The 14,911-nt window shown below is 38.7% G+C and overlaps 1 protein-coding gene across 5 annotated transcripts in view; it reads right to left on the bottom strand.

Annotated features, from left to right (window-relative positions):
• Positions 1–9,008: 9,008 nt before the first annotated feature.
• The window catches only part of Arhgap20 (Rho GTPase activating protein 20), an 89,835-nt gene continuing 83,932 nt past the window's right edge, over positions 9,009–14,911 (bottom strand). For all 5 annotated transcript variants that reach the window (XM_020172038.2, XM_074066759.1, XM_020172037.2 and 2 more), the window contains one exon: positions 9,009–14,198. In XM_020172038.2, coding sequence (XP_020027627.1) covers positions 12,391–14,198 — 1,808 coding nt within the window. In that variant the 3' untranslated portion in view covers positions 9,009–12,390. The remainder of the gene's footprint in view (positions 14,199–14,911) is intronic.

Genomic DNA, 14,911 nt, shown 5'->3' with positions numbered 1-14,911 from the left:
CCCTTATTTCTAATTTTGTTGTAGAGAGAGTATAAGCAATAATAGGAAGGAACAAGGGTTTTTGCTGGTTGAGATAAGGATAGCTATACAGGGCATTGACTCACATTGATTTCCTGTGCGTGGGTGTTACCTTCTAGGTTAATTCTTTTTGATCTAACCTTTTCTCTAGTACCTGTTCCCCTTTTCCTATTGGCCTCAGTTGCTTTAAGGTATCTGCTTTAGTTTCTCTGCATTAAGGGCAACAAATGCTAGCTAGTTTTTTAGGTGTCTTACCTATCCTCACCCCTCCCTTGTGTGCTCTCGCTTTTATCATGTGCTCAAAGTCCAATCCCCTTGTTGTGTTTGCCCTTGATCTAATGTCCACATATGAGGGAGAACATACGATTTTTGGTCTTTTGAGCCAGGCTAACCTCACTCAGAATGATGTTCTCCAATTCCATCCATTTACCAGCGAATGATAACATTTTGTTCTTCTTCATGGCTGCATAAAATTCCATTGTGTATAGATACCACATTTTCTTAATCCATTTGTCAGTGCTGGGGCATCTTGGCTGTTTCCATAACTTGGCTATTGTGAATAGTGCCGCAATAAACATGGGTGTGCAGGTGCCTCTGGAGTAACAGTCTTTTGGGTATAATCCCCAAGAGTGGTATTGCTGGATCAAATGGTAGATCGATGTCCAGCTTTTTAAGTAGCCTCCAAATTTTTTTCCAGAGTGGTTGTACTAGTCTACATTCCCACCAACAGTGTAAGAGGGTTCCTTTTTCCCCGCATCCTCGCCAACACCTGTTGTTGGTGGTGTTGCTGATGATGGCTATTCTAACAGGTGAGGTGGAATCTTAGTGTGGTTTTAATTTGCATTTCCTTTATTGCTAGAGATGGTGAGCATTTTTTCATGTGTTTTCTGGCCACATTTAATGGTGTCTTAAAGGTCTTGGAGTCTGTCTTCATTCTTATTTCTTTTTTTAATGTTTTTGTCTGACCAGAATATTTCAAAAGATCTGTCTTTAAGATCAGGTATCCTTTCTTATTTGATTCTTCTGTTGTTGAATCTTTCAACAACTGTATTTTATGGAACTTACTGAGCTCTGTCTCTATGATTTTTTTCAATTATCTTTCTACTGAATTTCTCATTCATGGCATGCATTGCCTTCCTATTTTGAACTATCCATATGTTCTCTTGCATCTCATTGAGCATATTTGTAATCATTATATTAAATTCATTTATTATTTTTTGATATCTTGATATAGAGGCTCCCTATGTAGCCCATTCTGGCTTTGAACTGTCTCAGTCTCCTGAGTACTAGTAATAAAGGTGTGTGTCACCATGCCCAAGAGTGGAGAGTTTTGTGTTCTTTTGGAGGTGGCACATTACCTTGTTTTTCTGTAACTCTTCTGTTCCTACATTGGAATTTGCACATTTGGGAGATGAGTTATTTCTCTAACTTCTAAGGGGTGGTCTTCACAGTAAATGGCTTTCTCCTGAAGATGTGTCTTTGGGTGTTGGCTTGGTATGCAATGTTGTCTTTGGTTCCTGGTTCCAGCTGGATACTATATGTAGTCTCGATATCGTCTTTGTTATAATTAATGAATTTGGACATACTGCATGCCATGGTGGGATCAAAGATATATACTGTCTCCAGAGGCCATGCAGGGGTGGAGACACTCCAATGATTCAGGCAGATGTGGTACAGATATTAGTGTGTATTGGTGCCCACTCTGACAAAGGGTATGGTAGCATGGGTAGGGTGATAGATGTTTCTCCAGGAACTGCTGAGGTAAGTTCCTTTGCTGGTTATGGCCTCTGGCATTAACAGTCTTGACAGAGGTAAGGGGATTAAAGTCCTGCCCTCAGATCAGGCAGTGACTTGGGCCCACATACTACACAGGGAGGGGCTAACGTGAGAACTTCAGTTTTCCCTCTGTGGTGATGGCTTCCTGCCCTGACAAGCTCATGCCCAGATGTGGCATAGGAAGGTGTGATAGGAGGGTCTGCATGAGTGCTTACTTTTAATCTGAGTGTTGCTTTGAGTCCTCACATGTTTCACAACATGTTTGATCTCAGGGTTCTTGAAAGTAGCACCTTCTCTTTTCCTCTATCCTATAACACCTGTTGCAAGCAGACTTGAGTGTTGGAGTCTCAGTTTCTCTGCTGGGCTAAGCTTAGTTTGTGAGGCTACAACCTTGTACTAGTGTGATGGAATGTCTGTGACATACCAGAGATTGTGATATGCAAGAGTTTCTGGTCCCTAGAGCAGTTTATAATCAGACAAGAGAGCCCTTCTCAAGCAGCCCAGATTCTTTGTATTGATGGGGAAATGATGTGAGTTCCTTTTCCAGAGTAAAGCTATTGTGCTAATTCCAGGTTGCTCATTTAACTGGGCTACAAGCTTGTGATGACTGTAGAACTTTCCTGTAGATATGATTGCCAGCTTCCAAATGCATGGATTTTTCTGGAACTCTCCTACTCATCCTTCCCCTTGCAAACGGGAGTCTCCCCTACTCCCAGGGGATTTGGGATGTTAGTTGCTGTTGTCCAAAGTCCTAGAAAGTTCCAGTCTCTCCCTTGCTGAGTTCAAGTGTTCTTATAGTTACTCACCTCAAAGAGCTACCTGTTTTTTTGGTTCTTCTTTGTGAAGCAGGTGAGCGTGGGATACCTCTGTTCAGCCATCTTGGAATCTTGCTTATCTTTTTATCTTTTAAATATAATCATTTAGAATATCAAATGGTGTTATAATTTGTTTAAAATATTTAATGTGACTTATTCTCATGTTGGGGGTTGTCTATCAAAAAAGCTTTCTTTACCCAACACTGATGGGTATGTCTCCTAGTGACAAATCCTTAAAGGCTTTCCTTCATCTGAGAATGTTCTTATTTTCTCTTTAATTCTTATAGGTAGTTTCATAGATTATGGGATTTTGAGTTGAAAGTTTTTCTTTCAGCAGTCAGAAAAATTCTTCGCCACTTATTTCTGGCTTCTATAGTTTCAAAGAGTCCTGTATAATTTAAATTGGTGTTCTCCTATAGCTAAGGTGTTCTTTCTACTTTCAAGAGTTTTTATCTTTGATCTCCAGACATCAAATTATGATGTGTCTTTGTGTTTATCCTGTTTTGGTTTCACTCTGTTTCTTGTAGGTGTAAATTGTGTTATTTCCAGATTTGGGGTTTTGAGCTATTACTTCCTTGAATACTGTCTACCTTCTCTTTCTGGAACACTGATGGCACACATATTGAATTTAAAAAAAATATTCCACTTGTCCCCAAGGCTTTGTTCATTTCCTTTCTGTTTTCTCTAATCAATCTCTATCAATCTATCCTCAAATTCACTGAGCCCACACACTGACATATTTACTTTATTTTTCAGTCTGTTATGGTTTAGATCCGCAATGTCCCCAAGAGGCTTATGTGTTGAATTCTTCATCCCCATAGCAACAATGTTCAGAGATGCAGCCATTGAGAGGTGATTGGAATGAGGGCTTAATGGGCTATTCATGGACCTACTGAAGGAAGTTACTTGAGCATGAGTCTGGATATGTTTTAATCCCAGTCACTTTATTTCCCCCTCCCTCCTTTCCTGGCTGCCATGAGTTGAACATGTTTGTTACTCCATGAGCTCTGCCATGATGTTCTGCCTTACCACAAGCCCACAGTGGACTGAAACCTCTGAAACTATGAAGCAAAATATACCTTTCCTTCTTTAAATTTATTTTTCTCAGGTGTTTTGTTACAGTGAGGGAAAGCTGACTAACACAGAGTCCAGTGATTTCCATTTGATTCTTTGGTATAACTTCTATTTCTTTGCTGAGGTTTTACATTTTTTTCACCTGTTTCAAGACGATTTGATTTTTGACCTGTTTAAAGATGGTTGCTTTAAAATCATATCAATATTGTTGTCAAACTAAAGCAGATACCTTAAAAGCAACTGAGGCCAATAGGAAAAGGGGAACAGGTACTAGAGAAAAGGTGAGATCAAAAAGAATTAACCTAGAAGGTAACACACACGCACAGGAAATCAATGTGAGTCAATGCCCTGTATAGCTATCCTTATCTCAACTAGCAAAAACCCTTGTTCCTTCCTATTATTGCTTATAGTCTCTCTACAACAAAATTAGAAATAAGGGCAAAATAGTTTCTGCTGGGTATTGAGGGGGTGGGGGAGAGAGGGAGGGGGCGGAGTGGGTGGTAAGGGAGGGGGTGGGAGCAGGGGGGAGAAATGACCCAAGCCTTGTATGCACACATGAATAATAAAATTAAAAAAAATCATATCAATATTGTTGTCAATTGCCCTTTTTCATTGAAGTTCTAATTTTCCTGTTCCTTTTTTAAGAAAATTTAATTAGCAAAGGCAGGCACCAGTAGCTCACACATGTAATCCTAGCTACTTGGGAGACTGAAATCAGGTGGTTTGTGGTTTGAAGCCATCCCAGGCAAAAACCTCATGAGACACCGTCTCAACCAATAGCTGGACCAGATGGCATGTGCCTGTCATCCCAAGCTATGTGGGAGGGAGAAATATGGAGGATTATGACTCTAGGCCAGCCCAGGAAAAAAAAAAGTTGGCCAGATTGCATTTTAACAGAAAAATGCTGGTCATGGTGGTACATGCTTCTCATCCCAGCTATGGTAGGATGTGTAAGATAGGATTGCAATTCAGACCTGCACTGGCAAAAAGTGAGACCTATCTCTTAAATAATGCCTGCCTAGCAAGTGTGAAACCCTGAGTTCAAACACAAAGACCACCAAAAATTTAATTAGCATGTATTAATTGTATAAAATCACGGGTTTCATGATAACATTTTCATACATGTATATAACGTCACTTTGATTGTATCCCCCCACCATGGTTCTTAATTCTGTGAACATGGGAATTACTTCCATCTTTTGTCTCCAGTTTCTTTCTTAAACATTTTATCACAATAACTTTCACTTCCTTGGTTAAGTTTATTTCTAGGTATTTAATTTTTTGAAACAATTGTGCATGGGATCATTTTCCTAATTTCTTTTCAGCACATTCTTTATTGGTTTATAGAAAACCTACTGATTTTTGTATGTTGATTTTTGTGTCCTGAACTTTTCTAAATTTGATAATCAGATCTGATCATCTTCTGGTGGAGTATTTAGAGCCTTTTCTTTTTTGTTCAGTAGTACTGGCATTTGAACTCAGGACCTCACACTTGCTAAGCAGGTGCCCTAACACTTGAGCCACTCCACCAGCCCTGTTTTTGTGTTGGGTGTTTCTGAGACAGGATCTTATGAACTATTTCCCCTGGCTGGTCTCAAACTGTGATCCTCCTGATCTCTGCCTCCTGAGTAGCTAGGATTATAGGCATGAGACACCACACACTCAGCCTCTTTAGGGTTTTAAAAGTACAGGATCATATCATCTACAATAGGCATAATTTGATTTCTTTTCCTATTTGCATCCTTTTATTTCTTTCTCTTGCTTTGGCGCTCTAGGCAAAATTTCAAGTTGTACTTTTTGAATAAGTGTCAAGAGTGGACACTCTCTGGTCTTATTCCTGATTTTAGAGGAAATGCTTTCTGTTTTTCTCCATTAAGTGTAATGTTGGGTCTGGCCCAAAAGACCAAAAATCGTATGTTCTCCCTCATATGTGGACATTAGATCAAGGGCAAACACAACAAGGGGATTGGACTATGAGCACATGATAAAAGCGAGAGCACACAAGGGAGGGGTGAGGATAGGTAAGACACCTAAAAAACTAGCTAGCATTTGTTGCCCTTAACACAGAGAAACTAAAGCAGATACCTTAAAAGCGACTGAGGCTAATAGGAAAAGGGGACCGGAACTAGAGAAAAGGTTAAATCAAAAAGAATTAACCTAGAAGGTAACACACATGCACAGGAAATCAATGTGAGTCAATGCCCTGTATACCTATCCTTATCTCAACCAGCAAAGACCCTTGTTCCTTCCTATTGCTTATAGTCTCTCTACAACAAAATTAGAAATAAGGGCAAAATAGTTTCTGCTGGGTATTGAGGGGGTGGGGGTGAGAGGGAGGGGGCGGAGTGGGTGGTAAGGGAGGGGGTGGGGGCAGGGGGGAGAAATGACCCAAGCCTTGTATGTACATATGAATAATAAAATTAAAAAAAAAGTGTAATGGTTAAGGTTTGCTGTATATAGCCTTTATTATGTTGAGATTTGATCTTTACATATCTATATCTAGTTTCTTCATGGCTTTTGTCATAAAGGGGTGTTGAATTTTGTCAAAGGCTTTTTTTTTTGCATCTATTGAAATAACCATGTGATTTTTAAAAAATCCCTGACTTTATTTACATGTTTATTGATTTGCCCATTTGAGTATTCTTATATTTCTGGAATGAAACTAACTTGGTCATGTTGTATGATCCTTTTAATATGCTACTGAAATTGGTTTGGAAGCATTTTTATTGAAATTTTTTGCATCTATGTTCATCAAAGATATTGATGTATTACTTTCTTTTTGTGTACTTACCTGGTTTGGTATCAGGGTGACACTGGCTTTGTAGATTTAGATTGGAAACGTTTCTTCTTTAAAGTTCTAGTAGAATTAAGCAGTAAAGCTGTCTGGTCCTGAATTTTTCTTTTTTGGGAGGCTGTATTATTGCTTCAATCTCATTGTTTGTTATTGATGTTTGTTTTTTATATCTTCTTGGTTCAATTTTTGTCAGTCATATATGTCTAGAAATTTATTAATTATAGATTTTATAATTGATTGGAATAGAAGTTTTCAAAACATTTACAATGATTCTCTGGATTTCAGTGGTATCATAATTTTCCCATTTTTAGACTCTAATTTTTATTACACAAATAAAAATTATTAAAAAATTAAAAATTAAAAAATTAAAAATTAAAAATTATTTAAAAATTTCTTTTGGTTAGTTTCACCAAGGGTTTGTCAGTCTTGTTTATATTTTCAGAGAACCAACTATTTGCTTCATGGATCCTTTGTATTATTCTTTTCCACTTCATTAACTTCAGCTCTGAACTGTATTGTTTCTTTTTGTCTACTAATTTGGAGTTTGTTTTATTCATGTTTCTAAGTCCTTGAGATGTGTTACTATTTGGGATCATTCTGATTATTTTAATACAGGCACTCATAAACTTTCTTATTTGTACTGGCTTTTTTGTATCCCACATGTTCTGGCAAGTAGTGTTTTCATTTTTATTTGATTCTATGGACTTTGAAATTTCCCACTGATTTCTTCAATAACTCACCAATCATTCAAAAGTATATTCTCCATGTGGTTTGTATTTCTGTAGTTTCATTTCCTGTTGATCTCTAGTTTTATTCCATTATAATATGATAAGATACAAGAATTTTTTTTGCCTTTATGTTTTGCTTTATGGCCTAAAATGTGATCTATTTTGGAAAAATTTCCATAAACTTGTGAGAATAATGTCTATCCCTTCATTATTGGATAGACTACTGTGTAGATGTCCATTATATCCATTTGATCTATGATGCAGTTTGAATTTTTTTAAATCTAGGTTACCAATGACAGTGGCATATTGAAGTCACTCACTATGACTGCATCTGAACCTGTCTGTCCCATATGTCCAGTACTGTTTGTTTTAGAATATGGACACACAGTTTCATTCATTATGGTTATATCTTCTTGAAGTTATCATTCATTTTATTAATACATAATTACCTTTTTTATCTTTCAATTTTGGATTCAAATTTGTTTTGTTGGATATGAGTATAGCTACTCCTGCTTGCTTTTGAATCTTGTCTGCTTGGAGTGGGGAGTGTATTATAGAAGCCTATGAGAACTTGACATAAGCACAGTTGTGCTCAATGATCTACATGCTGAGTTTGGCATGGCCCCAGCCATAGAAGCAGGTGAAGGCAAAATGCAGTACAACTGCTTTTCCTATGTTGTTTATGTTCAGAGAAGTAGGATTGCAGGTTTCTCTTGTTACAATGGCACATCCCTCCCCAAGAACTGTTGCTCCACCTCCTTATTTGCACTATTTATAAAAGACTCGCTGAAGGAGGACACAGAGGTTGGATGGATTGAAGGACTGGGGGATTGGATTGGAGGATTGACTGGTTGGCTGCTTGTGAGGGGTGGAAGCTACTGCTGGGGTGGCTTGTGAGATGCTGTTTGTGTGTCTGCGAGTCTGAGGACCAGACTTTAAAGGGAACATGGGACAGTGCAAGTCTGAGGACCAGACTTTAAAGAATAGAAACGAGGCAAGGTTTTAAAGAACAGTAGAGAAATAAGGCCTTAAAGAATAGAGAAGAAAAGAAGCAAAGTAAAAGAAGAAAATAATAGAGAAAAGAATTAACAGGGCTGTTGTGCGTCTCCATCTGAGCCCCCAGCACACCTGGTCTCACCTTTGCCTTCTATCTTTTGTCCTTTCTGCATCTCCAGTTGCTCCCAGTTAGGCTGGGAGGAACAAGAGCTTGCAAGAGCTTGGAATATCATTTTCCATCTTTTCACTTTCAGTCTCTGTGTGTTTTAGCCAGTGAGGTCTGTTCTTATAGGCAGCAAATAGTTGGATCTTGTTTTTTAATCCATTAGGTCAGTCTGCATCTTTTAACTAAAAATTTTATGTACTAAAAAAAAACTCAACTCCTGTGATCTGGCAGAGAAGTACCCATTTTATTTGCTCAGAGTAGGAATGATCTTAGAAGCCTTTAGTCCATTTATTCATTTCTCATGGAAGATCAAGAGGCTGCAAAGAGTAGTTTTAAACTGAATTCCAAACTAATGGAATCTAAAATAAAAAATATAGATGATTTAGTATTTAAATTGTAATGTCTATAAAACCTGCATCTTATACTACCATGTAAAATTAAATTTCAGAAAACATATGTACTTAAGTTTGACAAATGGAAAGTCTGCTAGGGAAACACTTTGAACTACCTCAAAAAGAATAAGAACAACAACAACAAAACCCTAATGAACAGTATCTAATACCATCAAAGATGTGTATTTCTTTGGGATTCAAAACAAACTACACCCCAGAGCTATCATAACAAGTGACATTATACACAGATGAATGAAGCTTGTTTACTGTATTAAAAAGAATAAGAAGGAACTGAACGTGACATGAAGGTGGCTCCAACGCAGAGTCGGAATCAGAGTTCCAGAGTACTCTTCCTTTCAGCAGAAAACTTAGCTTATGAGAAGTCCTCATAGCCAGAATTAAGAAAATTTAAAGAATTTAAAGAAAGTGAACATTTTACCCAACTTTATTTAGCCAATAAAACTTATGTACCAGGAATGTCTTGGTAATGAATTATTCTTTGTACTAAAATAGGCAGTTTACAAAAACATCCTTTCAAGTCATTAACATGACCCAGTAGGAAGCTAGAAGTTAAAACGATTACTAGCAGAATTTGGATCAAGATACATAAAATTCTTATAACCTTTTTCAACAGAAAAAGTATGCTGTTAGGTCAAGGGTACAGTAGCTGCTTTTGATTCAATGTTATGACATGAAAAAAATGGAAAACCATAAGGGAGATAGCTTCTTAATTTACTAAAAACGTTAGATTATTAAAAGCAAAATTATCTTTGTTTCTGTAAAATGTAGGAAGAAATTAAAACATCAGTGTATTTATTCATTGCCCAAATACAAGTCATAACATTTGTGAAAGGATCCTAGAATCTAACTAGGATCCTCAATACCTAGTTAGAACAAATAATTATTTTCTAGACTAAGCAGTACATTTTCTGAATCTCTTTGAAATATTTAAATTTATACAAAGGAGACCTGAAGAACTTCAAGAGGCAAAGATACAGCAGTCATGAGAAACCAGTCATGTTTGCAAATTCATATGACCCAAAAAAACACTGGTGTCTAAAGTCTGCCAGGTACTTGAGTCAGACAAGTCCAAACTCTCATACAATCAGACTGAGCTTATGGTTTCTTTTATATAAGAACATAAACTATATCTCATTTCAAGAGCACAATGAAAACACAATTTCTGATAAATGAAGACTGTGTCTAACACATAACTTTTGGTAGATAAGACTTAAAAAATATGAAAGGAAAAGAACCCCATTCTTTCTGGAGAGACTGACTTATAAGTAAAAGCTCCAGTTCTGTAACTTATACTTTATGAAATGTTCAGTGCAGCGTGAGATGGGGCTCATTGACTAAAACAAGTCTCCAAAGTCAATGATGCTCTGTGGGACTGTTAACTCTGCAGAATGGCATTTTATTTGACAACAGCATGGACTTCATATATATCCATTATCAGTGCCTTGAAAACCAAAACAACTTTAAAAGTTAGCAGCAGTTTCTGCAAGTACAAAAATACACATTTGTTACATAACATATGGTAATAAAATTTGTCAAGATATACAAACTCAAAGCATTTTTTGATAAAGGATCAGTCCAATATATTATAGCTTAATAGAGTATAATAAAATGACATGTAGTCTGTCTTCAAATCATACAATACTTTACAGCAATATTAACATACTATTCACATTGTCATAGGAGTATCTAAGGGAACACAGAGTGGGAAATGGTTGTTAGAGAACCTTAGCGACTAGTTTTTAATATGCTTAAAACTGGGTGGATCATTTTTCTTCCTGCCAATATGAAAGAGAAAGGGTCCAAACAATTTTGGTAAGTAGAGAAGTAATTTCTTTCAGTAAAATACTCCAAGCCATAAGAGCATCATTCACATCTTGCAGTTCTGACAGTAGTATGCCCTAAGGGTAAGGGGAGTCCCTGCTGACTTCACGTGCTATACCACGAAAAATGCACATGGACGCTCAGCAATCTGAACATGGGAGTGGTTGATTATGAGGCAAAAATGACTTCACATCAGACTCAGATGGCCAGTGTAATGAAGGAGCTCTTTGGACACAGTTGTAAAAAATCGTTACAATGATTAGGACATACAGGGCCACGTCCCAGAGAGGTAGGTAGAACCTATAACTAAAAACAAATAACATCTTAGAGAAAACATTTTTTTAAATCCTAAAACCGAACATGCACTCTTGAGGGGAAGGGGAGAACAGCTGGTGTGACAGTTTCCTGACTCATGAGAAAAATAATTTTGAGTAACCAGTGTGTGGGAGAAGAGTTCTTTTGATAGTAGACTAAAGAGATTCACTTGGGCTCTTGACAACTTCTTATAGATGAGCAGTTAAAATGAAGAGGCACATCTAGTTCTCATGCTATCCCTCCATTTTGGTTGGCAAGGCCTGATAATTTGGGTGAGGGGAGATTCTTTTAAGGTAAGAGAAAGGACAAAGGTTATGGATCTAAAACTTAAGGGGTCTAAATTATTTATAAACCATGAGTCATTTGGGACATCAAGATGGAAAAACTTCTGAAAGAAAACCCAGACTGTCACTATTTGAGAAGGCCTGTCTGTCACTTTGTTTGGCATTCTGTGATTCCTTATATTGTGTCAACCTATAAACTCATCTATTCCAAGCCTATCAGGATGAGAGAAAGGAAGGTTTAAGAGTCAGTGGCTGTGGTGGGAAGGATCCAGTGGTATCAAAGGATTGGTTCTTGGGATGATCCTGCGAGGACATATGACTAGAAGACACCACAGAAACGGCACTGTAGAAACTGAGAAATTACAGCAATATTGCTACCAACACAGCATTCTGCTGACAAGTTTCCCTGCAGCCTTGCCTCCTAGCTGGGGAGAGTTACTTACAAATCCTCCTTTCTCTACACTAAGATAGTAAATGCAGCCAGAGGGTCGCTTTTTAAATAGGAAAAAGTTGGCATTGAAATGAGCAAACTTTTCCTTCCTTCTACTTGGAGCTGTTTCTTGGAGCCTCTGCAAATCCAATCAACCAATACAACCAATTAAAAATGATGTCATGGCTTCTTGAATCACTCTAGTTCTCCCCACTCTCACTCCATCAATGGGGCTCGTTCAGAGAATGGTCTCGTGAAGACATGGGACTAGAAGATGCCTGAGAAATGGCCCTTCACTTGGATTCAGGGAAAAGCTTTATGTGACTTTCTCTAACTGTGCAAGCTTCTTCCTAATGCTTTCGTTAGTGGTCATTTCTTGCCTACTTATTAAAAACATTCCATGCTAGGTAGAGGGTTTTTCTGTACTGCTCTCCCCACCCAGTAGTCCCTGATTCTTCATTTATGACATCCTGGTGTTCTTAGGACAGTGTCATAGAGTGTTAACATAGACAGACTTCTTCCATAGCAGATGCCTTCTCTAGCCATTTGATTGTATCTCTGAAAGTCTCAGGAAGGAACAGTCTCCAAAATATTACGTGATGAAATATTTTAGCATAAACTTTTTGCCAAGTAATCTCAATACAGAATTCTTTTGTCTTAAATACGAGTAATGATTATCCCAGGTATCTTACAAAAGGGGGTCGTGTAACAATTGTTGACTTTATGTTATTCAGTTCTTATAGATATTAGACTTACTGTGTTAATTGTCTTTGGTTAAATGTCTGTCCCCATCATCACAAACCACTGTAGGGCCTGTGTTTGGGCTGGCCACATCACCCCCAGTCACAGAGCAGGATGAGGTTCTTCCCCAGGGCAGAGGATCAGAAATGCACTGCCCTGCGCCCTCTTCTCCCTCGTTGGGTTTGCTTTCCACCAGGCTGAAAAGAGAACTACAGCATTCTTCTGAGTCCTGGTAGGGATAAAAACTGCACCGTTGGGCTGTCTGTACAGCTCCAAGTTCTTCAGCTGCTCTTAGGGGTGTGTCTTTCTGTCTCTGTTGCAGTAAGCTGGCTTCTGGAATGCCAGAAGCAGGTGGGGGGAATTCTGAAGGTCCTATTTTCTTTTCTTCTGGTCTGGCTGGTTTTGCTTTCTTTTTGAGGGACCAGTTTTTCAAACTGGCCAAACCATTTCTCAACCATGTGCTGGGGTGAAGAGTTACACAGTGCCTGTGTGAATACCACTCTACAGTGTCCTTTCTCATATAAGCCAGATGGCTGCGGGCCTGCCCTGTGGAAGGACCAGGCATTGCAGAAATGAGGCTGGAACTGTCAAAGTCCAAAGAAAGCTCTTCCTGTTTTCTTTGAGTCTGAAAAGTGCAATCTATTGGAGAGGAAGTTTCAGTGGGTGTGAACACAGAGTGTTCAGAAATCTGAGAAAAAGCACTGTCCTGGGAGCTCACTGATGAGCCAGAAGGGGAGGTGCCTGGGGAGGATAAGCTAGAGTAGCTAGTCCTTGGGCAAAGGTTAAGTCTTGGAGGTAAAACCTTCTCAGTGCTTTGGTTTGTGGCACTGCCCTTGCCCACCTCGATCCCCATGACCAAACTCTGATTAATAAGCTTTTGCCCCTCAATTTGCAAAGATTTATGCCGTTTGAGATAATCCTCCTCTCCATGCAGGAGACCACCTTCACAGCTGGTTTTATGTTGCTTCTTTGAATAAATCCCCCTGAGATAGGACAGTTTGCACTTCTGGCCATCTATGTTGGGCTCTGAACAGCGCCGATGTGTCACTGAACTCTTGAGGGCATCTACTGTGTGTGGCGGGGAGTATCCAGATGTATCTGCATCAAAGGGCTGGCTCCTGGAATGACCCTGGGAGGACACAGGACTAAAAGAGGCCACAGAAATGGTCACTGGCTTGGACTCGGTAAAAAGTTTCACATGATTTCCCCTGTTACCAGACAAGGTTTTCTTTTTAATGTTTTGATTAGTGGCATTTTTCCTGCTGATAGCAGTGCCTGTGACCAAACTTGGTTTAAAACATGTCTTATCCCCTTCCTTGAGGGGTTGATTCTGCTTCAGATAGTCTTCATCCTTTTGAGAAAGGACTGCATCACAGCTGGACTTGCGAATCTTTTTCTGGTAAAACTCCCTGAGATGGGAAAGCTTTGAATCTAGATAGTGGATGGTGGGCTCTGAACAGCGCCGGTGTTGCCGCAGGTGTCTTGGAGCATCTGCTGCACCTGTGGACAGGTAGGTGGGTGTACACGAGCCCGATGGGGCCCTGGCATGCTCCCCCAGTGAAACCTTCAACAGCTTGGACTCAACAGGCTGCTTCATTTGAATGACTTCATCTTTAGTGTGCTCTAAGTCAAAATCGTTCAGGGTTAAAAGGCCTTCCACCTCAGGCTGGTCGAGGTCATAGTCACTAAGGGTTAAGACAGAGTCCATGCTTCTGCTACCCTGGACAAGTTTCTTTACCAAGTCACTGCATGGAGCATCAACATCCTCGTTTAGCTCATTTTCCAAGCTGTCATAGGAGGAGTCATTCATTTGGAAGCAAGACACATCTGTCAAGAAAATCAAACATGAGTAACATTTTACTTACCACAAATACAGTGCATGTTGCCTTCAAACAAACTGTACATAGTTCAATGTTCTTTTCATGTAGAATGTTCAAATTTCTACTCTAAAGAAGGAAAGAATCTTCCAGAGACTTCCCAACTGTTACTGCAGAAGAAAAACCTGCTGGGGTATGCTAAATTTATCTGAGTTACTATTGAAATGGGCTTTCCTTAGGTAAGATTTTTCTCAAAACAATGAAGATGTCATGAGATCAAGAGGTGATAAAAATACATGAATGAATGAACGTCAGGTATACCTAGACTGTGACTAAGACTGGCTACCAACGTGCATTGTACCACTGCTGATTATACATACCTAACTCTAGTCTTGGTGAAACCATTTCTAACCTAATCAATTTAAAGCTCTCTGAAAGTTAAGTTCATTATTTAATATTTACAACAAGAAAATTGGAATTTGTTGTTTACATTTCATAGATAAGATATTGATGCTCAGTAGCATAACACAATTGTAATTATTGAAGGATGTCATAATTGGAATGGGTATATAGGGATTCATATTTTAGGGGTTATATGTCTGCTAGTTGTTTTCAAACATTCTGAGGAGTCTTGGGGTCTACTAGGAGGAAGAGGAAGAAAATACCCCTACTGCCTCTGGGTCTTCTACTCTAATATCAGCCACGGCAGTTCTATTATACAGA

Source organism: Castor canadensis, chromosome 2 (genome assembly GCF_047511655.1).
Source record: "Castor canadensis chromosome 2, mCasCan1.hap1v2, whole genome shotgun sequence".
Lineage (NCBI taxonomy): Eukaryota > Metazoa > Chordata > Mammalia > Rodentia > Castoridae > Castor > Castor canadensis.
The sequence above is the reverse complement of the archived record's forward strand: the minus strand, read 5'-3'. Positions and strand labels throughout refer to the sequence as shown.